The sequence below is a fragment of the Myotis yumanensis genome, unplaced genomic scaffold (assembly GCF_028538775.1).
Source record: "Myotis yumanensis isolate MYYU_CA2020_CCGP unplaced genomic scaffold, mMyoYum1.0.hap1 SCAF_2, whole genome shotgun sequence".
Lineage (NCBI taxonomy): Eukaryota > Metazoa > Chordata > Mammalia > Chiroptera > Vespertilionidae > Myotis > Myotis yumanensis.
The window spans coordinates 64,859,006-64,883,732 of record NW_027223753.1 but is presented as its reverse complement, the minus strand read 5'-3'; the positions used below and the strand labels follow the sequence as shown (position 1 = coordinate 64,883,732).

General features: G+C 35.0%; 1 protein-coding gene across 1 annotated transcript; it reads right to left on the bottom strand.

The window, feature by feature from the left end:
* On the bottom strand, positions 1–23,782 carry LOC139003522 (calcium-activated chloride channel regulator 1-like). Its single transcript, XM_070405510.1, has 14 exons — positions 23,623–23,782; positions 22,659–22,799; positions 22,310–22,457; positions 20,532–20,640; positions 17,858–18,038; positions 13,853–14,080; positions 12,842–13,066; positions 9,733–9,910; positions 7,729–7,829; positions 6,699–6,923; positions 6,148–6,418; positions 5,446–5,613; positions 4,666–4,905; positions 1–1,195 (listed from the first exon to the last, which is right to left on the bottom strand). Exons 1-14 carry the CDS (start codon positions 23,779–23,781, stop codon positions 855–857), a joined length of 2,715 nt encoding a protein of 904 aa, XP_070261611.1. The 5' UTR covers position 23,782; the 3' UTR covers positions 1–854.
* Between the last annotated feature and the right edge of the window lie 945 nt (positions 23,783–24,727).

The following is a 24,727-nucleotide window of genomic DNA, read 5'->3' as shown; positions in this document are numbered from 1 at the left end:
ATTATATCAGGTCCTCATAATGTACACATCATACTTTGTGGATATTTTTAATGTAATAGATCAAATTTGGAATTTGTTGATGGGATAAAAATGTTCATTACTTTGTTTAACAAATATTTATTGAATATTTACAATGCATTGAGTACTATTCTAGATACTGAGGATATAGCAGTGAAAACAAATTTCTACCCTGATGGAACATTTTGGTGATACTCTTAGGACCTAATAATATAAACAGGACTTCTTGTGATGTTACAAAATTTATACAAAAAAACATTCTTGCTATCAAATAGTCATTTCATGTCAGAGTCATAACTTTGAGATACCACTTTTAATCAATGACACAAAGCAAATTTGACCTACCTACTGCTTTAGACCATTTCTCATTGAAAAGTTATCTTTATAGTTCTTTTTGATTACAGTTTATGTAAACATGAAGTAATCATTCAGAATCAAGAATAAAACCTAAATAATTCTACCATAAAATTATTTCTATTGTGGGTACATAAATATTTTTGAAATAGCTCAGATAAATTCTGACTTTGTTAATATACCAAATGAATTTGTGGCACATCCAAAAAATGTTTCTTAAAACATCTACAAGTACAAATATGCATTTTCTTTTTTATATTTAGTTAATAAACTTATTTTACAAAGATAAGAAATAGCACACTCATTTTGTTATACATTTAGCAACTAATTAGTATTAATGAACTCAAGTAATTGGGAAATTTACTTTTGTACATTCACTTTTACCTTACAAAGAGTTTTGTAATAGACAAGTATAGCAAATTCTAAATAAGTGTGTACCAAATATGTATAACATTGAATTTAGTTCTAATGTAATTTCTATTTTAAAACATAGATAAAATCACAGCTAATCCCCAAATTGCCAAGCTGATTGTAGAAATCTTGGTACCCAGATCAGGGACACTGGGTTCCTGTGGAGGAATAAACTTGGTTGCTTGTGCAATGTTAGAAATTTTTGAGGTAAGATTGGCTTCATTGATGGTTTGAATTGCAATATAGAATCTGGTGCCATTTTCTGTTTTGAAAGGTTCTGGTCTAAATTCAAAATTTTCTATTGAGCCAGCCTCCTTAGGTATCAGACTAGAAGTAGTCACTAAAGTAGCAGTGTCAAAATCTTCTTGAAGCTTCTGGAGATAATTACTTATTCTTATAATGTAGTGTTTGGCTGGAAAGGAAATAAACATTTCTATTTTTAATGTATATTAAAATCACTAGGATGCCATATTGCCACCACACTGTCTTACATTTAGGGCCCTGTCAGAAATGCTCACTGGGTTTTGTTTATGGAAATCTCAGTTGTGGCTGTTGTCAGGTTATCCCATCTTCTTTATTTTAAGGACAAATACATGAACAGTTTCTATCTAGTTATCTAATTATAAGAAGTTTAATTCACAATTACATAAAAATCATATAACTAAAAAACCAGAATCTAGATTTATTTTTAGAAATAGAACAATAAAGAGCTGAATCCACTTTTAACTTAGAACTAGGAACATATGATGTTTAAATAAAGACATTCAGAACTGCATATCTGTTTTATTTCTCAATAAGTTGAGAGAGGGAGTAAAAGGAGGGGAAAATAAGAGAGCAGATAAATAGAATGGAAGACAGGGCTGAGGACAAAGAGCAAAAGGAGTCAGAGAGCCTGGAATGTTTACTAATTTTTATGTGCTTAAGTGCTGGGTAGACTTTGATTAACATCTTAATTCTACTACTTTCTAGTTGTATAACAAAACAATTTTATTTAATATTTTTTTACCTTTAATTTTCTTATCCATATAATAGAGATTCAGTCATTTATTCAATGCATATTTGTTGAATATTTACTGTTCTAGTGTTGAGAATTATATATGAAAATGTAGTAAAAGTGTTTAGCATAATGTCTAGGACTTAGTAAATGTTTGACATATTAGCTATTATAACTGTTATTTTATCAGTAAAGGAAAGAAAGATGCTGACATAAATGTTTCATTCCAAAATGCTTTTAGAAATCTATCAGCCATCAATGTAAAAATAAATTCTCACATTCTGAAATGCCATAAACAATAAAACAGCAAATGTCTTTTTCTGAAGTGAAGACTTTATTTTGTAATGAAATGTTTGTGTTATAAATGTGTGGTGAATAACTTCGATTAAGTGGCTTTAAAAAAATTCAAGCCCTCTGCCTTAACATTCTAGTTTTTCAATATGTAGGCCTTATCAATCCATTCTGCCTACTACTTTTCACACACAGCCTATACTCCATTTAGATGGGTCTGTTTATCTATCTATCTATCTATCTAGTCTCTCGGTCTATCTCTCTGTCCTTCTTTCCCTGTCATTTTATTTCAGATATTCCATTGTGAAATTTTGGTTTCTTGACCTTGATCATATTATTTTGTTCCTTCTCTCCCTGTCCCAACTCCCTGGAATGTACCTCTCTCCCTATCTATGCAAATGGTACTATTTTTTAAGGTCCAATAAGAGGCCCAACTTCTTCATGAAGTCGTGTTAATTATTCACCTTGATGACTCTCTCATGAACTCTTTTTTTATTTTTTTAAATCCTCACCTGAGGTTTTAAAAATTGATTTTGGAGAGAGAGAGAGAGAGAGAAACATCAATTGGCTGCATCCAAAAGTGCTCTGACCTGTATTGAACCTGCCACCTAGGTGTATGCCCTTACCAGAATCCAACTGGCAACCTATTGGTGCATGGGACAATGCTCCAACCACTTGGCCACACTGGCCTGGGCTCTTCCATGAACCTTATTGCACATAATGTTGTTTTCCAGATTATTTTATGGAGGTTCAGTTTATCTTTTCAATTAGGTCATATTATTCTTGAGGGCAAAAACTATGTTTTATACTGTTTTTTTTGGTACGTAGTACTGTTTTAGACACGTATTTGACCTACTTAATTACTTGTTGGTCAACAATACAGTTATTAAGTTGATGCACCAAATGATGGAACTAGAGAATCAAAAAATATTAGAATTACCTCTATTTGTTTTAGTAACCCACGTCATCTAGTCTAATTTGCATATTTAACAGGAATGGAAATTAGGTCACAGGGAATTTAAGTACTTGGTTTTGAGATTATATGTTCATTTCTTCTACCTACTTTTGTAATATCTGAAGGCAACATTTCGTAGCAAATACAATCTCTTCTAATTTGTCACAGAGGAAAGAAGGATATTAGATACCACCTATTTTAGGCATTTATACTGAAATACAGTGAAGTTCTTTCTGTCTCAGTGTCCATAAATAATCTATTCTTCCCATTTTTAGTTTCTATAATCAGCTTGAGGGACATTTACTATGAACCCAATCTTGAGCTGAAAGAGTTAGTCTTGACTGAATAGAATTTAGAACTAAACATTTGGTCAGGTAATTTCACTTAAGCCTTTTCCAGTAGAAGGTTTTTTTTTTTTTTTAATTCTGCCACATATTTGAGGGTAATAGCATAGAAAAATAATGTATTTCAGAAGTTGTCATGATGAGTTTTCCACATTGAAGTAGAAAAGAGCTCTTCATGGGTATTTTATGTTTTCTTTGGCTTTAGAATGATTTTTCCTTTGTATCATGATAAAAATTATATCTTTGAGAAATGCTATATAGGAAATGAAAGATTGAAAAGCATATTTTCTATTGAGGTATTTATTTTAACCCAGGAGAAAGAGCACTGAACATGCGGCTTTTCAGCACTGACAATGCCTGAGATATTGTCTGTATTGATAATGAATATTGTTTTCATTTTTCCACCTTTAAAGGAAAATTGCAAGATTGGCTTTATCTCATAAGAATCCGCTAGTCTAGCACAATACTGGGAAGTATGGTGGGGATTCAACACATACTAATGAAACTTAGATAAATTTAAAGTAAAGATAAAAGTGATTTAACCTTCTGGAATGAGAGCAATTTATTTTAAGAAACTTTGAATGAATGAGATATTTTTGCCTTGAACTTTATTCAAACTCAATGGTCAAATCTCTCAAACTAGTTGAGTTTCTCTTCCCATAATCCTCTCTCTTCATGGAATACCTTCAATTAACTTGGCTAACTTCTCTCATTCTTCAAGATTTAGGTCAGAGATAGACTTCCTTAGGAAGCCTTTTAAAATATATTCTGTGTTCTAACCCACAACCAGGAATTGTGGCCTTCTAATGTGCTTCCATATCACCTGTGCTTATAATAGCATTATCACTTACCACATTCTACAAAATTATCTATTTTCTTACATAAATTGTCTTCTATACTCAACTGAATGCTGAGTAGGGATTATTTTGTAGGAACCTACTATGTTTGAAAATTCAAAGAAAGTCAATGAATGAATACAATTGTACAAGTACAGAAATACGTAGAAAAAGTTTTCCTTGTTAGGGAGAAAAGAATGCAATAGAAAGCTATTAATCTTCTCAAAGTAATTTCTAAGATGTTTCATATTGTGAAAGGCAGTTTGGCCCAATAGAATCTGACAATTTGGGGCAGTTAACTATCTCTTAGAGCTTCAGTGTTTGCATCTGAAAAATAGGTAACTAATGGCCCATAGTAGACACTCCACACATGTTATTTATAAATAGGACATTAGAAAATTCTTAGCAAATGAAAGCCAATGGGGCTTCTTTCATTATGTTTTAAAATAATATCAAACTTACCTTTTCCTTTATCGAGAACATTGCCAGGGGCAGTCCATGAAAGTTGAATATGGTCTTCTTTAAACTTAGCCTCGAGGTCTGTAATTTTACTGGGTGGGAACACCTGAGTGAGATCTACAGAAGGAGGAACTCCTGATACAGTAATTGACCCTCCTGAGGTTAGTCTGCTGAAGTCGTCTACTTCAGCTTCTTCCCTGTCATCTTTGTCTTCAGGTCTGGGTGGGTTCAGTATAATTGTACCTAACAAAACAGTAATGTTGTGACTTGCAATATTGCTATATCTATTTTTATCTTGTCATCTCATCTTGCAGCTGTAGAGGGTTAATATTGATTGATAGCAGACACTGAAAATGGAATACCTTTTGGTGAAAAAAAGCTTATTTTATTGGTGTCATGTTAAAATTGGTGAGGAGTCATTATGCAATATTAGTACTATCTTTTAACCTATTTTTATTACTAGTCTGTAAATCCTTTGAAGACAAGGATAGTGTCTTATTTAATACTTTTGTAGCTTCAGCATCTAGCAATGCTTGCCACATAGGAAGTGCTCAGTAAATTTTTTTCAATGTACATGAAATGAACTGAGGGGGATATAAAAAACAAAACAAAACACGTTAGAAGCATAGCCCAATGCTAGGTCCATTACATAACTATGGTTTTGAAACATGCAGTTGATTTTATAACTATTACTTAGGTTTTCCATAGTACATTGTATTTTCAATGCTTGACACATGTAATTTACCTTAACAAAGGACACATTTCTATTTTAAGGCCACTTACCATTTTCTATGTAGCCTGGTATATACAGAGCTCGGTTCTGTCGTCTTAAATTTAGCCTAGCCTTGTTTTTTCTTGCCTGGGCATGTACTTTTAAACTGTATCTACCATTTCCATGGTAATCTGTAAAATATCTTGAGTAGATGCCATCATTTTTGACAGTATCAGCACCTTGATATTGAAATACAATAATTAGCCATCCAACAAAGTAAAAATGACTATCCTAACTGTTCATAAATACTAGTGATATCAACCATTTTGGCAAATAGTACTGAACAGTGTTTTAAGTACATGAACCCTAGAATCAGACTGCTTAGGTTCAAAGCCTGGCTAACTTGCTAACCCTTGACTTTGTAAAACAATAATTCATGGTAAGCATTCAAATAATATTAGCTGTTATTATTTCATAAAGGAATCTTAATCAGGAAAATATAAACTGGAGAAAGCATAGGCACACCAATGAAACTAGAGAAAACTTCTGTAAAATTCCATGAGAAACGTAAAATTGCTCATAAAATTTAAAGAAGATAAATGTGTTCATGTCTATGCCTAGTCAAGGTAATTGAGTAAAACATCTTTAAAGCATTAAAATTAAATTTAATTCTCTAAAAAATATGATTCATCACACAGGAAATATTAACTTTTAAGTGATGTGACTATAGTAGAATTTTAAATTCAGTGAAAGTTGATGCAGATTCTTATTACCTGCACCATTGTCCCAGAGTTCCAATATTGCTTGATGTCCATCTTCAGTTTCTATAGTGGCTGTTACATTGATTCCCAGAACAGGCAAAAACCCTTGACTGACTCGTGCATAAACAATCATTGGGCTAGGGTAATGTGCTGTATTTCCACTCATGTGAGCAGTTGCAATTACTGGGAGTGTGGTAGGACTTCTTGCTCTAGTAGTCATAGTGACAGTTAGCATTTCAGAGTCGACATGATTATTTAGAAGGCTGTAAGTCCAAGTACCTGTCTGAAAAAAAAATCTATTTGATAGATTTTGTAATATTTTCCTACTCTGTTTGGAACATAACAGAATTTAGGAATTTAGCAGAGTAATAGTAATGATTTTAATATGTGATGTTATAAGCTAGTAAATAGTATGGATATGAATTCTTAATTATTCTATTTGGCTTCCTTTTTTATGACAGATGATCTATCACTATTTTAATATTGACAATGTATAAGATGTTATCTGTATTTTTTTCTCCAAATTGATTGGTAAAGCATGGGAAAAAAAAGAATTTTCTTACCTTTGCAATACCTGGTATTCGAAGACGGGCAGATCGAATATTTAGTTTATCTTCTTTAAAATCTGAGGTTTTATATTTCTTTCCTTTTGGATCTTGGAGAATAATTTCTGGCTTTTGTATTGTCCAAGTGACAACAAAGAAAGTGTCATTTCCGATTGTACTGTCAACAGGCACTGTACCATTTACCCATTTCCTTCCTGTAATATTGAAGGCTTTACTTTCCAACTGTTATATAAAAACAAAAACACATAAAACTGATTTGTTATTATATTTAATAGAATTTCAAAGTTTGGTCAGTTTAGAGGAATTCTAAATTTATTTTTAAATTTCAATTAAAATAACTAAGAATTATTTTGAAAAATTTTGCAAATAAAAGGCATTTATAATTATAAAGAATAGAAGAATGAATAGAGGAAGCTGACTATAAGTGTCCCAGAAAAGCAAATTTAGTAAGGATGTTTTTTTTCTTCTGCCCCTGAAATATTTTCAGGCAAAGGTTAGTTGAGGAAGAAGTGACGATTTAGCACGAGAGAAATTTATTACAAACTAGAGATCCAGTTCACGAATTCGTGCACTAGTGGGGTCCCTCAGCCTGGCCTGCGGGATCGGGCCGAAACTGGCTCTCCAACTTCCCCCGAGGAGTCCTGGATTTGAAGAGGGCTCAGGTGCAGATCGGGGCAGGGGAGAGACATGGGAGGTTGGCCAGCCTGGGAGGGACTGCGGGAGGGCTCCAGGGTGTGTCTGGCCCATCTCACTCAGTCCCGATCAGCTGAACCCCAGCAGCAATTTAACCTACTGGTCGGAGCATCTGCCCCCCGGTGGTCAGTGCATGTCATAGCAACTGGTCAACTGGTTGTCTGCTCCCTGGTGGTCAGTGTACATCATAGTAAGTGGTTGAGTGGCCTTAGCATATCATTAGCATATTATACTTTGATTGGTTGAATGGCCGACTGGTCAATCGGACACTTAGCATATTAGGCTTTTATTATGTAAGATGTGCAAAGGCTAGAAATTTTTCCGAGATACCAACCTGAATAGCCTGCTTCGTGATGCTGCCACTTCTAGATGAAATTCTACTGAAAGCATCAATAAGGCCATTTATGTCTTTATTAGCAAAAAAACGATGTCCTCCTAAAATGAAATTTTATTTACTTTTAGAATATTAACTTAAAGTACAAAAATCATATTCTATTGTGCTGTTATCAATATACTTTAAAATATTTTAAAATTCCATTTTAAACTTATAAAAAATATATTTCCCAGAACCTTAGGAACTTTTAGCATATCAGTTTCCTAAATGTAATCTTATAACAACTAAAACCTTGTTCAAAATAAGTTAAGATGAAGAAACTATAAGGAACTGGCCAATTATTATTATTATTATTTTAGTATATTTTTTTCAGTTTTTTTATTTCAAGAAAAATGATTTTAAATATAATAATGTTACATGCAATAAACCTTAATGTTTCAAGAAAAATTATCTTAAATATAATGTAACATGCAATAACTATTAGTATCTCAAGAAAAACAATTTTAAATATAACGTTACATGCAATAAACACCAATTAAGAAAGATGATCTTACATATAATAATATTACATGCAATAAACATTAATATTTCAAAAATAAAAGGATTTTAAGTATAATAATATTACCCAAACTCTACTAACATAGTATGGTATCACAAAATTTGTAGGAGATATGAAAAATCTGCAAATAACAGGATTACTTCTATTATATTCTAGTGTATTTTTCCCCCCTCTGGCTCTATTTTTGTTCATTAGTTTATGTTGTTCATTATATTCTATAAATGAGTGAGATCATATGATATTTATCTTTCTCCAACGGGCTTATTTTGCTTAGCATGATGCTCTCCAGGTCCATCCATGCTGTTGCAAATGGTAAGAATCTCCCCCCCCCCTTTTTTTTACTGCAGTGTAGTATTCCTTTGTATAGATGTACCACAGTTTTTTAATCCACTCATCTGCTGATGGGCACTGAGGCTGTTTCCAAATATTAGCTATTGTAAATTGTGCTGCTATGAGCAGAGGGATGCATGTATCTTTTCTGATTGGCATTTCTAGTTTTTTGGGATATATTCCTAGAAGTGGGATTACTGGGTCAAATGGGAGTTCCATTTTTAATTTTTTGAGGAAACTCCAAATTTTTGTGAATGATCCATGTGCACTTGAGAAGAATGTATATTCTGCTGTGTTGGAGTGAAATGTTCTATAAATGTCTATTCCACCCCCAAAGGGGTTGTGACCCACAGGCTGAGAACCGCTGTAAACGAAAGAGTTTGCTCCTTTGTTTTGCTCTCTTGCTCGCATGTACTCTTGGGATTCTTGTTGCATGGGGTATGTTCTCCTGGCTCCCCTGCATTCACCCACATGGCCCACAGCCTAAGGCTGTACTGGACCTTTCTCCACCATGGAACAGAAACTGTGGACACTGGCTTTGCTTCTAGCTCTGCTGAATCCCCAGCTGCACCTCTTCCAGGACTGGACTTAGGGAAATGGGACTTTGAAAACAGAGACATAATTCCATGAAAATAAAGCTTTCTATCACATTTCATCCTCCTATGGGGGCCTCCAGAAATGCTTATTCCAGCAGCACTCCAAGATCCCCACTCCCACTAGCAACAGAAAAAGACCATCCACACATTTCTCTGATAACAAGGATTGAGCAGGACTGATACTGAGGAAGAATTTTGAAATTGCAGTTGAGTAAGTCCTTAGAAACCATTTAGAAAAAAGTTTCAATTTGGATGGGTAAAAAATGGTGAGAAATGAGTAAATGACAGCAAATGTTGACTCATTTTAGAAGAATTCAGTATAGGTAGAAATGGAGAGAAGTGAGGGTGTGAAAAGGAAAGCTATTAATTTGAAGAACAAGGACAAGAAAGCAACAAAGATTAATTTTTAGGATAGGAAATTTTTTAGCAGTTTTGTAGTTTAAGGAGAACGAGCCTCTGGAATGGGAGAGACTGAAAATGTATTATATTTTCTATTCAAACTGTGTTTTAAAGGTTTACCAGTCATATTTGACAGGGTCTCCAGTTCTTTGGCAGCAGAAGGTCCCAGAGCAATGGTGTGGATGATCGCCCCACTTTGCTTCACCTCTTCGAAGCATGAGCTTATTTCAGCATCTTCCCCATCTGTTAGTAATATGATTTCAGAACCAGAAGTGCTCTGGTTACTTTGGATTATTGCCTGATAGTGAAAAACCAAACTATTAATTACAGAATATCATATCTAAATAAATTCAAACTAAGAATAAACTTGTTATTTAGTCTTAGAAAAGTCTTCAGGCCTTTGCATCAGAGTCAGCCAAAGAAAATTGTTTTGCATTGCCACTCCAGGCTGAGTTGGCATGGAAAAAGAGTACAATGATCTTGTTTACTTTCAGAGATAAGGTATTAATAGTTCTATTCCTTTCCATTATAGTCAAACTACAGAAAAGAGGAAGAATAAAACACTTAGAACAATGCTTACCACATAGTAAGTACTCAGTGAATGTTAGCTGTTATTACCCCAGGAGATTTTTGGGTTGGAGGTATATGACCCAAGCAGTTTTAGAAGGCTGCTGACTAGACTAGATTGCACTTGCAAATTCATGGCTAAAGGCAGGTGAGCAAGGTTAAATGATATGACGTGTGCCTTTTAGGCATGTTAGTTGATCATTGAAGAATCCCATTTTTTCCTGGAAAAAAACATTGACTTGCCATGGGGAAGGAAGTTCATAAATACATCTAATATTGCTTTTTTTTTTTTAAAATCTTTTCCTGACTTCTACCAAGCATATTGGCTAAGATCTTTAGTCAGACATATTGAGAGTAAACTTCAGCTTGGCCTTTTGCTAAATAGAATAGCTAGTGTTAATCTCACTCTCTGTTTCTCTTTCTCGCTCTCTGCCTCTTTCTCTCTCTGACACATAATAGAGTTCTATAAATAGCTCTGTGTAGTGATTAACTTTTTGGACTTTGGTGTAAGGAAGACCAGGTTTTGAATCTTAGATTTGCCAATTACTGACTATATGATCTTGAAAAAGATATTTAATTACCCTGAACCTTAGTTTCCTTAGATACAAAATGGACATAATAATGGTAACCAACTAAAAAAGTAATGATGAGGTAAAATCAGATCATGTATGTAAAGCATTTAATATCTATATAATAAGAGCCTAAGCGACCAAGACTGGTCACTATGATGCACACTGACCACCAGGGGGCAGACGCTCAATGCCCCCTGGTGGTCAGTGCACTCCCATGGGAGAGTGCTGCTCAGCCAGAGCTGGGCTCACGGCTGGCGGTGAGCGCAGCGGTGGTGGCGGGAGCCTCTCCCACCTCTGCAGCAGTGCAAGGAAGCAGTCAGCGGAGCTCGGGCGGTAAGAAGCGAGGGCTCCTGGACTGAGAGGGGGCACAGGCCGGGCTGAGAGACACCCTCCCCCCCGACCCAGTGCACTAATTTTGTTCACCAGACCTCTAGTAGTTAATGTAGTATATTCTCTATAAATTTTAATTATTACTGTAATGATTCTGTAACTAAAATGCTTATATGTTGATATGGCTTCATTACATAAGTGATTAAAAGGTATTTATAGCTTTGAATGTGATTTGACAGATCTATTCAGCAATAGACTCTGTGGTCAAAATATATATTTCAAAATATATTAAGAAAAATATGTGTGAACCAATATGTGCAAACATTATGACACATTTCATATATAGTACTGTCATATTTTAGAAGTGAATAGACAGTTTATATGTAATAAGAATTATGGTTATTATAATAATAGCAATTCTTTCTTGAGCACTTATCTATCTTACATAATTCTCACAGTTAAATGGGATAGGTACTATTATTTTCCACATTTCCTTGGTTGAGAAAACAGAGTTTCTGAGTTGGGTAACTTCAAGGTTATTTAGCTAATAAATAGTAGAGCCAGAATTTCAGGTTTGCCTGAATCCAGAGCATGAGTGCCTTCTTAAACTAATATGCTTTACCACAAATAGACATCATGAAGAAAGCTAAGAAGTGGTATTAATTAGTGGTCTGGATAAGGGTAACAATCTCTACATTTTAGCCAAGGCAGTGAAAAGATCAGTGAAAGAAAGCATTTTACTATTTTTGTGACTTAAAGAATGACAATAAATAGGCTTAATTATAGACTAACTTTAGGTTGGAAGAAATGCAAATGAGTACCAGAGGCTCCACTCTAATTTCTGATTTCACAATTTTATTTCATCAAACTTCCACCTGTGTGTCTTGAGTTTGGTACTATATTGCTTAGTAACTACCTCTATATTTGTGATTGTCAGATATCAATTTAATTTGAAGAACTGGGTTTTCTTTATTCCATAATACAGAAATATTACTATTTTTTTCTTTCACAATTCCCTTTACAGCATTATTTTCTACTTATAAAAATTCACCCTGGCTTGTTTGGCTCACTGGATAGAGCGTCAGACTGGGGACTGGAGGGTCCCGGGTTCGATTCCAGTCAAGGGCATGTGCCTTGGTTGCGGGCACATCCCCGGTAGGGGGTGTGCAGGAGGCAGCTGATCGATGCTTCTCTCTCATCAATGATTCTGGCTCTCTTTCCCTCTCCCTTCCTCTCTGTGAAAGGTCAATACAATTTATTTTTTTAAAAATAATTCTGAGTGTGAGAGATGGGAGTGAGAAAGAAATGGAGAGCTCCTCAATAAAATCATGGTGATTATGTACACACTAAACTTTCCTTGCTTACTTAACTACTCCCAAAGCAACTCAGAGAGGCTCCAGCTTTAAACAACAGATTTAGGAGAGTCTTTTTAAAAAAAATCTTTAAATGAGTTCTTGACCCTTGTACAAAGATGGTTGGACAAAAATAAAAGCCATGGTAAATGACAGATGATGTTTAGAAAAGCATTTGAAAAATATGTTTTTTAAAAATTGATTTCAGAGAGGAAAGGAAAGCAAGAGAGAGAGAGAGAAACATCAATGATGACAGAGAATCATCAACTAGCTGCCTTCTGCATGCCCCCTACTGGGGATAGAGACTAGAACCCCCACCCCGCTTTCCCAGAATCCAACCATGACCTCCAGGTTCATGGGTTGTCACTCAACACCATTTGGGCTAGAAAAACATTTTTAAAAATTTACCTGGAATCCTTCTTTGAGTCCATTGCAAATTGAAGTCCCACCATTAGCTACTTGAGGCAGATTTGCAGTGATGTGTTGGTAAGCATTCTCATCAGTCATTTTTGTAAGATAATTTTGGATTGTAGCCGAACTGTCAAATGTGACCATCCCAACCAGTGATCCCATTTCAATAATTTGAATCAAGTATAGTTCTGCTGCTTGATTCATTCGAAAGAGACGGTTTTCCTATAAGAAAAAGATGTCTGAACAATTCCCGAGTCTCCTCAAATCCTGACATATTGGTGAAAGAAAGTTTATGGGTCAAAGATCATGATAATAATTGATTACTGTATTTTAGAATTTAATTTCTTCATTTTATTAAAAAAATATTAAAGAAAAAAATTTAAGAATCAGGCATTTTCTATTTAGAAAAGCCTTAAAATATATACTTTTCGTTTAACACTTTTATATTCAGGAATTTCTGCTAAGGAAATATTTTTAAAATGCCTGCAAAAATGTTCATTGCAACATGAATTTTAGTAATCATTTGAAAATCTCCATAATGTTCAACAATAAGAAGTTATTTAAATTACGATATGTGCATATGATACAACCATTAAAATTTATGTCATGGAATAATTTTTCCCCATGGGGAGTGTTTAAGGTATAGTAAGTAAAAAATTTTATATTATAAAGTGTAATCACATTTTGAAGATGAAAAACAAATACACAAACAGAAAAAAGATCGGAATGACATAGGCTCAATGGTGTAATTATGGATGATTTTTTTTTCTTTTTAGTTACATTATTTCTAATTTGTTAGAACTAAAAATTAAAAATAAACATTATCCATAACTCAGTAACCTTAATATAGCAATTTCTTTTAATATATCTCTTAGCACTTGTCCATGTACATTTCTATGCTAAAATTTATTATAATATTAAACATTTTAATTAGCTAAATCTAAGATTAAGTTATATTTCTATTAGCTTAAATCTTAATTTAAGATAGCTGACAAATAAATGTCTTACTGAATCCATGCTTCCAGATTTATCGAGTACTAAACAGACTACTCGGTGTTTGGACTTGAGCAAAGAAAATGTAGGATGAGGTGGTGGATTCGTTCCTGTCATGGGAAATGCATTCTGAAAATCTTCAGATTCGCTGATTATAGCCCATGTGCTTTTGTGATTGCACATTTTGTTTTGTAGGTTTGGAGCTTCTGTATTGTGTGTTTTTGCTGTACAAAATTCAGTCACCTGGAAAAAATCAATTAGAAGATGATATTACAGTAACTGGTGAGGCATTACATTCCTTTCCCATGATGCAGTTGGCTGCCATATATGTATTCTATAGAGTTTATCTCCTGACAATTAAGAGTAATTTTATGATCTAACATTCTGACATTAATTTCGCGTACCTGAGGGGAAAGGATGCAAAGTAAAACCATTAATATGCACTGGAAAATTTTTTGGTCATTCTTTAAGGTATAGGTCATTCTTTAAGTACAGCAGTGTGGTATGGTGGTGGCTGGTACAACTGCTTAAGTTAACTTTTTACTTTCCCTGCTAGACTCTTGGGGGGACTCAAGCCTTGAATTCAATTTAATGGAAGAAGGAACAGGGTTTGCAGTAATTTCTAGCTGCACCCTAAAAGTGTGAAAGCAATGGCATTCTTTAATTGCTTAAATATTTTCTATCTCTTTATAGTTGATCATGAAACTTGAGAACAGATACTCTAACAAAAGGGTTTGTTATTGTCTCTGGTGAATGCTGACATGAATAAAATAATCTATAATAATAAAAGCATAATATGCTAATTAGACCAGATGTCCTTCTGGACTAAGCTGGGGCTGCAGCCACGGGATCGAGGCAGCCGCCAGTGGCTGTGAGGGAGGGATCCAGACAGCTGCCGGAGGCTGCAAAGGCCCACTCTTGCATGAATTTCTTGCATTGGGCCTCTAGTATTCCTATAAAAGTAATGAAAATGTAGGAAAAAAAATGAGGAAATACAGTTGTTTCTCTTTCATTTTCTAATGGTGAGTTTTATCTAATTATTATCAAATATCTCATTACTATAGAATCTATGGAAATCCTACAAGTTTAAAAATCTTAGTAACTTGGAAAAATGCTCTCATAAACTAGTGCAGCATTGAGAAAGGAATTCATAGCTTATACGTAATGCTTTTAAAAGTGTCATTCATTTTTTAAAATGTCCTCCCAATATTAAGTCTTCAAAGGTAAGCTCACACTTAGAACTAAATTATTAAGTTTGGATACCTTTTCTTTAAGTTTTAACAGTTTGTTTTCCTGCCGATATGGTTCTGATTTACATTTTCCAGAAAGGGTTATATTGGATAAGGGAAAAATACAGTTTTCAAACAAAGCAGTGATTCATAATCAAGTCTTTCTGATATGAAATGCCTATCAAGTGTGGTCTCTTTTTCCTCTGCCACGGTCACTGCCTTTTTTTCAGGGTGTTCAGGTCTCTTATCTGCTTATTGACATGGCTTTCTGATTGGTCTCCCTACTTCCACCATTATCTCACTCCATTTCCTTCACAATTAGGATTGTCTTCCTGAAAGAATTAAGCTGAGTACATTAAAATCTGAACCCCTTAGTTCTGGTCCTAGTTTCTTGTTTCATTTCATTTCCTGCTTCTTGTTCACCATGTATCCTTTGCTTGTATCACACTGAACTTTTTCTTGTCCTTAGAGTGTGGGAGAAACTTTCATAAGGGTCTCTGCTAACCTGAATGGAAAAAGGAAAGGGCATTTTATGTAAATTAGAAAAAGGTGCTCCTCTCTCAAATTCTTTTACTACTATGTATTTGAAAATTGTTTAATAAATATTAAAATCTTTAGTGACCATGAAGTAAGTTATGTGGGCAGTAATGCACCTGTAGTAATGCATGGCATCCCTGTATTTTCTTTTTTTGCTTTTGAAAACTTATTTTCTGCTTTGGCAAATTCATACTCTTTTTTTTTTTTTTCCAAATCCCAGCTCAAAACTCATACCTTTTTCTCAATTGTAGCTTGAGATGTTTGCTTTATTCTCATAGCACTTGATTTATATCTCTTTCTACTTTGCATTCATGCATACTTTTATTTTATCTCTTCCTCTCTTACTAAACGGAATTCCTTAAAAACAGTTATCTTTAATTATTTCTATATTTCTGGCTCCTAACCCAGTGCTGGACATAAAGTGAGAATAATGAAGTTCAAGGGAAGGAAATGTTGAAATTGAACATTTAATATTTCAGATCATATCTCTCCTGAGTCTGACCTTATTCTATGGCTATAGATAATATGCAATAAATTTATGATAATTAGAAGTTAGTGTTATTCTGGACAAGATGTATGGTTTAAGTGCAGTACTTATTTCTGAGCCACATCCTATATAATTAGTTGCCTTCTCTATTTCAGCTATAGGATCTTCTTCATTGTTATTTTTTTATTTTTTTTTATTTTTCTCTAAAAGTATTACAAAGGGTATTACATAGTGTCCTTTCCCCCCCCCCCCCCCCCCCGCCCTTGACAAACCCCTGCCCTCCCTTACCCCCCAGTGTCTTATGTCCATTAGTTATGCTTATATGGATGCATACAAGTCCTTCGGTTGATCTCCCAGGTAGGCAGCACGAGTTATCGCCTAATAGTCAAATACTTTTGGGATTTATAGTTTGTCACAGACAGTACATATTCCAATTATCCTTTTATGTAACATGAGCTGATGTCTATTTGGATGCTGAATTCTTTGGCTAGCCTTTGCTGATCCAGATTCAGCAGGTTAAATTGAATTTTCTTAACTCATATTTCAGATATTTCCAGGAGGGGCTTCATTAGGCTGGGAACAGTTTCTACTTTAATATCTAACTGGGTTTACTTAAGGATTTTAGAAGAAAATGTCAAGTCTATATTTTACTCATACCCTCCATCATTATTACCCTATACTTCACAATGATTTTAACTTCATTGGAAAGAACAGATCTTTAAAAATCTTCACCTATGAAAGTATTTGTTGCTATGGATTTGGTATATGAAAATTTGCTTCTTTTAAATAAGTTAGTCTTACTATACAGGGATAGTATACTTTGATTTGTTTTTGATAACTTTCACCTATTTCATATTTTAAAATATTTTTTACATGTTTAGGAACTTTTATTTGGTAACTAATGTTTGCATTAATTTATATTGGATTTATTCAGTGAAAGAGACAATTGACTATTATCCAAATATTTTATAAATTAAAAAAGTAAAAATTTATTTTTACTCACTTTGTGTTAAGCACTATGATAATACTTTACTTATATTAGCTCTTGTAAACCTAACAACAACGACACTGTGAAGCCATTTAGAAGGTGAGATAACTAAATCTCAGATTTAGCAGTTTGATACAGCTTGAAAATGACAGACCCTGTTTTTATATCAAATTTATCTGATTCTGAGGCACCCTTTCTTTTGCACTGAGCTTTATACATTTAAACCAGATATTTAAGGTCAGCATTTGCTTTGGAACTTGAATTACTGTGTTGTTAATTTTCAATTGGTCAGGTGTGTAATTGTGAACTTTTCAAAGTCTGTTCTGTAGAGATAGAGCCATATGTTTTCACAATATCATTTACAATAGGTTGGTATGCTTTAATATGAAGATACCGGAAAGTCTAGAGTGTTCGTCTTTCTAAACTACAGAATAAATTACTTTGGAAAAGTAGTATGACTAACATTTAGAAGAGATAATTAAAAGTAAGATTGTAGTTTTAGACACAAGCCTACAGAATCAAGTGAAGGAAGGGATGTTATAAGAAAGTATGTGACACCAATGAGAAGGGTACAGTTCCACATCTGAAGAAAAGAAATAGGTTAACAAGGGTGGAATATTTTCCAGACACACCTGACACAGGCTGGAGAAAATGACTGTTAACTGAGTAATTTTCCTCGTTTCTATTGGTGTACATAATTTCATGGTAGAAAATCCAGCTTCCCCAATTAGTTTTTCTCAAAGAATTCTTTTGTGATACTTGAAAGAGAATGTACTTACAGAATCAAGACTTTGCATAAACATTATGGATTCTTTTGCAGTCTGGGATTTTTCTGGGATGAATGTACATTTTGCTTCATATAGCCCTGTCTGTGAGTCATGTTCACACTGCTTTATTTCGCAGCTGCTTCCTGGGCATTTATTGAAAACCATATTTTTTCCAGTAATCTGAGTTGAACATCTATGATGAAAGAATTAGATTATATTTACATATGAGGACCAGACAAATCATGAATAAAGACTAATGTCCTAAAATTTTCCCCTTAATAATTGCTATAGGTCATGTACCAAATATTTTGGCAGAAGTAGGCTCAATGTCCTACCCATATTTACCATCAATTTCAACAATAATAATGATGTCAGTTCATATTTATTAACATTAATTGCTTACTACTGTGATCAATAATCTATTTTTCTTGTTATATTAAGCTAAAGATGATAATTCCTAACTGAGAGGGATGTTGTGAAGATTAGATTAGTTAAGAGATACAGAGGAGTTGCTTCCTAGTTGGGAGGGAAGAATCAACATTATGATTAAAACCTTCTTAGATTTGTATGGATGGTACACACATTCAAATACACACACACACACACACACGCATATATATACTGATATATATGCATATACATACATATACATATATACATATATATACACACACATATATATGCATGTATACCATACATCCAAAGTCAAGTGTGGTTTAAGCATTTTTCAGTTTACAATTTGAAAAGTGCTGAGCTAGATTGAAGGAAGAAATAAAAATAAGCCTTGCATGGAAATGCTTGTGCATTCAGTCATTTGGTCTTCATGATAATTGTCAACTACCTGGCAGGGAATGGGGTGTAGTATGCATAAAATATTCTAAAGAGTTCCTGTTTCTGCAGAATTTACTTCTGTTCTGTGTTAATATTAAACTTCATAACATTGCCTGGCCAGCGTGGCTCAGTGGTTGAGCATCGACTTATGAACCAGGAGGTCATGGTTTGTTTCCCTATTGGGGCACATGCCTGGATTGCGGCTTGATCCCCAGTAGGGGGTGTGCATGAAGCAGCCAATCAATGATTCTTTGTCATCATTGGTGTTTCTCTGTCTCTCTCCCTCTCCCTTCTTCTCTGAAATCAATAAAAATATATTTTTAAAAAACCCACTTCATATCATTAATCCACTTTAATACATTTATTTGTATTGCAAGGATTAAAGAAGATGGTGAGTCATATTTTCCAGGAGGGTTAGCTCTAAAGTAAGCCTGAAAGTTAAACTTATACTACCTCAGACAGTGCCTGGCACACAGTAGGAGCTCAATAAATGTTATTTTAGCTACTTCTTTTTCATAACTTGTCTCTTTCTATGCCTGATAAAGAAACTCATTCATTTTTCATTGATTTATTAAAAATTTGTTGTTTGATACATTATTTGTTTAGCGTTTACTTACTTTATGCCAGGCCAAAGCCAGGAGATTAAAAAAAAAATCAGCCCTCAAGGATCTTAAAGTCAATTGGGGAAAATAAAATTCCTGCCCAGTGTGAGAGAAGCTCATACATATTCCTTTGGGAATATTCCCCAGGATATATAACCCCAAATGGAGAGTAATGACACATTTAAACTGAGTCTTGAAGACTGAACAATGTTGTTTGGATAAGGCAGATGGTGCTGGAAGAAGTTGTATGGGATGAAGTCAGAGGAATGAGTGTCCTGGATTGAGAGCCCAGTCCATATGAGACTCTAAGCAACTCAGCAGAGGTAAAGCAAACAAAACAAAGAAGATGGGGAGACATTTTTTTAAAAATCACAGTTCTTTCCTCTAATACGTTTTTTATCCCAAAGACTTATTTTCTATTACACTGATTTAATTGCTCTTTGATGTTCTTTAAATACTCCAGGTGCTTGATATTTTTAATTTAAATATCTCATCTATTTATAAATAGGACCTGTCTAAATCTACCCAGAATTACACTTCTTAAAAACAAATTTACTTACTTATCCTTTTGAGAAGTACCTTTTTCTCTTTAATCTCAAGATTAAATGAAAAATAACCTATCTTTAACATGAAGCTCTAGGAGTTCACTTGATTTTAATGGAACAGATTCATCTTGAACAGTTATGAATCAAATGGAATAAAAGATTGGGTAGGAACTTGAACTCCAATTCTTAGATATTTTAAGGTGTAGGCTACAGATTTTTCTTTCTCCTCTGACAATAACATATTTTGGGATAAACCCATGAATATTAAAATTATTCCCAATTCCTGACTGATCTTGATTCCAAGGTGGAATTCCCAGGAGTTGGACCTATACATAGTGGGGTATGTTGGATATTGCAATTGACTGTATGAACATTCAGCCACTGGAGATAGCCTTTCTTTGCCTAGTATAAAAATAAAAAGTCAGCCGAAACCGGTTTGGCTCAGTGGATAGAGCGTCGGTCTGCGGACTGAGGGGTCCCGGATTCGATTCCGGTCAAGGGCATGTACCTTGGTTGCGGGCACATCCCCAGTGGGAGATGTGCAGGAGGCAGCTGATCGATGTTTCTCTCTCATCGATGTTTCTAACTCTCTATCTCTCTCCCTTCCTCTCTGTAAAAAATCAATAAAATATATTTAAAAAAAAAATAAATAAAAATAAAAAGTCATAGGTGAAATTTTAAAAACAGATTTGCTCACTACAACAATACCTTGTTGCTTCAATAGTGTTCTTGCTGGAAATATAGAATGGCTGATCCACATTGTACTCATCAAATACTCCCCATCGGAGATGGGCCCACTCATGGACAAATACTCTGCCTATGAGAGAATATTTACACTTACAAATTTATATTTACAATGTTTTAATTCAACTTCTTATGTTTTAAGTTTCTCTTCCCTTTATCCCCAACCCAAATGAGTCAAGGAACTCTAGAAATGGACGACTTTCATTAAACCAAAAAAGTTAAAATGGGTTAGTATCAATAAGTGACTAATTTTATTATACACATGTTGAAAAAGAAATATTATTAGGTTGAAAATAACTAGTGTATTTCCAAACAAAGCTATTAATACGTATTTTTCTCTCTTAAAAATACCTTTAATCATAATGTTATATTTGTTTCCAGTAGAAATAACAATCTACACTAATAAAGAGAAACATGCAAATTGGTGTCACACCGCTACCCTTCCCATTGGCTAATCAGGGTGATATGCAAATTAACTGCCAGCCAAGATGGCGGCCGGCAGCCAGGCAGCTTGAAGCGAACATGAGGCTTGCTTGCTTCAGTGACAGAGGACTCCAACGTTCCCCGCCTGCCGCTGCCGGCCTCTGAGCTTGCAGTTTGAAACATTGTTACAAATATAGAAGCTAAACAAAACCTCAGAAACCTGCTTTCAGCCAGCTGGGATCTCAGAGCTGGAGTTGAAACAGTGTTTTGATTATAGAACCCAAACAAACCAGATACCTGCTTTCAGCAGCCAAGGCCTAAGAGCTGGAGCCAAGCCTCAGAGCTAAAGCTGGCCCAGAATAAAAAAAGAAAAAAGAAAAAAAAGGAGCGGTTGGGAGCTTCAGTCACCCGCCAGCCTGAAAACAGCCCTCAGCCCCTCACCCAGACTGGCCAGGCACCCCAGTGGGGACCCCCACCCTGATCCAGGACACCCTTCAGGGCAAACCAGCCATCCCCCACCCGTGCACCAGGCCTCTATCCTATATAGTAAAAGGGTAATATGCCTCCCTGCACCGGGATCAGTGGACAGAGGGCAGCGCCCAAACCCCCTCATCGCCCTGCGGCTCTGTGTGTGATAGGGGGTGGGGCCACAACCTCCCTATCCGCCCTGCTCTGTTCGTGACAGGGGAAGGCGCCCCAACCCCCTGATTAGCCCTGCTCTGTGCCTGATAGGGGGGAGCTCCCTAACCCCCTGATCGCCCTGCAACTCTGTGTGTGACAGGGTGTGGCACCCCAACCCCCTGATCGGCCCTGCTCTGTGTGTGACAGGGTGCAGCGCCCCAACCCCCCCACCCCCACGGGCCCTGCTCTGTGTGTGACGGGGTAGAGCCATAACCTCCCCATCAGCCCTGCCCTGAGTGTGACAGGGTGCGGTGCCCCAACCCCCTGATCGGCCCTGCTCTGTGGGTGATAGAGGGCTGCGCCCCAACCCCGCCCCCCCCCCCCGCCCCCCACGGGCCCTGCTCTGTGTGTGATGGGGTAGAGCCATAACCTCCCGATCCGCCCTGCTCTGTGCATGACAGGGCGCGGCGCCCCAACTCCCCAATCAGCCCTGCTCTGAGCCCGACCAGGGGCTGCACCTAGGGATTGGGCCTGCCCTCTGCCACCCGGGAGCAGGCCTAAGCCAGCAGGTTGTTATCTCCCGAGGGGTCCCAGACTGCGAGAGGGCACAGGCCGGGCTGAGGGACCCCCTTTCCCCCCGAGTGCACAAATTTTTGTGCACCGGTCCTCTAGTAGAAGTATAAAAAGGATATCCTTGCCTGGGGATCCATAGATATGCAAATTATTAGTCAATAAAAAGTTAGGAGTAAAATGTATGTATTGTCCTTTTTCTCCACATTGTCCATATTGAAGTGTATAGGGGTCATCTCCATATTTTAGGTAAGGATTAGCAACTATAACATCTGCCTAAAAAGCAGAACAAACAAACCAAAACAGATCTCAATAGCAATATAAACAAGGAATTCTTCATCCAAATTAAGAGAAGTAATAATATTAATTTAATTACTAAAGTAGTGATTAGTAATTGCTAAGGTATTATTAGTATTAAATTTTAAAAAGAACAGGAAGAAGAAAGAAACAGTTTAGGAGCTAGATAAAATACCTTACCTGTTCATATGATTCTTGTTTTGACATTAAGTACTCTGATTTTGACTTCCAGGTCACTGGAATTAAAATGCTTACATTCCTGAAATAAATTCTTCGTTTGGTTGCATGAAATAGGTAAGTAGAAGCTTCAGTTACCATTTCCTGACAAAATTTAAGATACCTTGTGGTAACAATTTCACAATGAAATGAGCATAAAAGTGTATATACATACAAGAAATAACAAATCCAAGCTCCCTTTCCCAACATATTTTGGCAAAGACTAATTGAAAAATAGGGTGAATTTTTACCATATCTCTCTAGTTTGCGAACTCATTTTCATACACTTAAAAACCAACTCTATTTTTTATTTTAATACAGATCCATATTGAAGTGTATATGGATCTCTGTTCTTGACCATCTCATAGGGATATTGGAAGGACCAAAGAAGATTGTATATATTAAAATGCTATATATAAAATTTAAAAAAACTATGCTAATAAAATGAGGAAGTAAATAAAATTAAAAAAGAATTAATATTTTCTTTAAAATCAAATACAAAAGAGTTTTGAGTATTTCATAGTTGAAAAAGTATAAGCAATTGAAAAATGTATAAGATACTTACCCCTAAGGCTTAAGAGTTAGTTATTGAAATATTATAAAAGTAGCTTAATAAAGATGAAATTTGAAAAGAATTTTTCACTAGCTCTAAGGTCTTTCTTTTAGTCAAACGAGTTGAAAAAACTATTAGTACTTCAGCCTTTAAAATAATTTATTAGGTAATGACTAATATTGTTAATATATGACAAATCATATTTAAATTAAGCATATATTAATTTTGACATATTCTATAATTGATATTTACTGTCAAAGCAATTTTGGAAAGTTATAACTCTGTGTGAGTGCGTGTATGTGACTAGACAACCAACATGAGTTGAAAATATTTATTGAAATAAAAATAAGTGGATAATAAAATTTATTTTCTTACCTTTATGTTTTGAATGAGTTTTTCATCTTCTGGTACACTGGGGTTAATTGCAATGACGATGCCATCATATCCATTATTATTCAAACTTACCATTGAACTTTTCACTCCAGGCAAGAAATGTAAAACTAGGAACAGAATAACGGTTAGATTGAGCACCATTTTTGCTCATGTTACGATAGACCTTTTTGAAATGTAAGGAGAGTATTTATATATCTGCTTAACTTGGGAATTTAAATCTAGATCAAAATATTTGCATAGATATAATACAATAAACTACTAAAATATTTTGATGAACTTCCTTATCTTACTCAATGGGGATTATGTTGAACACATTAGTCATACTAAGATTACTAAGGTGTTAAATACTCATTGAATTGAGCAGTTCTTTTAGATTTTTTATGTAATCATCATCCTCATTGCAGTGGCCAATCCTCCTCCCCTTCCTCCTCGATCTGTTTACAGAAAGCACTCTATGGAAGAAAGAAGAATTAAAATGAAAGCACCAGGAAAGATCAGATGAAAAAGGTCCATTTAAAAAAAAAAAAGAAAATGAATAAAAGAAATGGAGTCAGTGTGGCAGTAAATTGTATGGTTTAAATTCTTCCAGATGGAAGTAATAAAAACACAGTGTTCAGGGACAGCTATGATGCAAGGGAAAATGTTTTTGTTTTTGTTTTTGTTACCGTCTGTGATGACTACTGTGTATGTCATTTTTCAAATAGCATTGGAAGTTTTAAGTCCTTGCATAACTTGGGAAAATATGCTACAATTAAAAATTTTTTTTGATTGTTCTTAGATTGAAATAGAATTGTAACTGGCTTTGGAGTCAGATGAATGGAAACCTGACCCTTGCTTTGATCATTTAAGAGTTATGTGATTCTTACTAAGAGTTTGCGGATCTTTTTAGGTCTAGTTTTTCCTTTGTGATATTGGAAAAATTATGGATGTTTAAATGAAATAATCTATGGAAAGTACTTCTTACAAGACTCCTGGCACTTAATAAGCACTCACTAAATGTTATCAATCATCATTAAACGTTATGTATTATGAGTACAAAGTTTATTGTAAAAGTTTTCCTGTTATATCCTACATTTCAGTGGTTTCT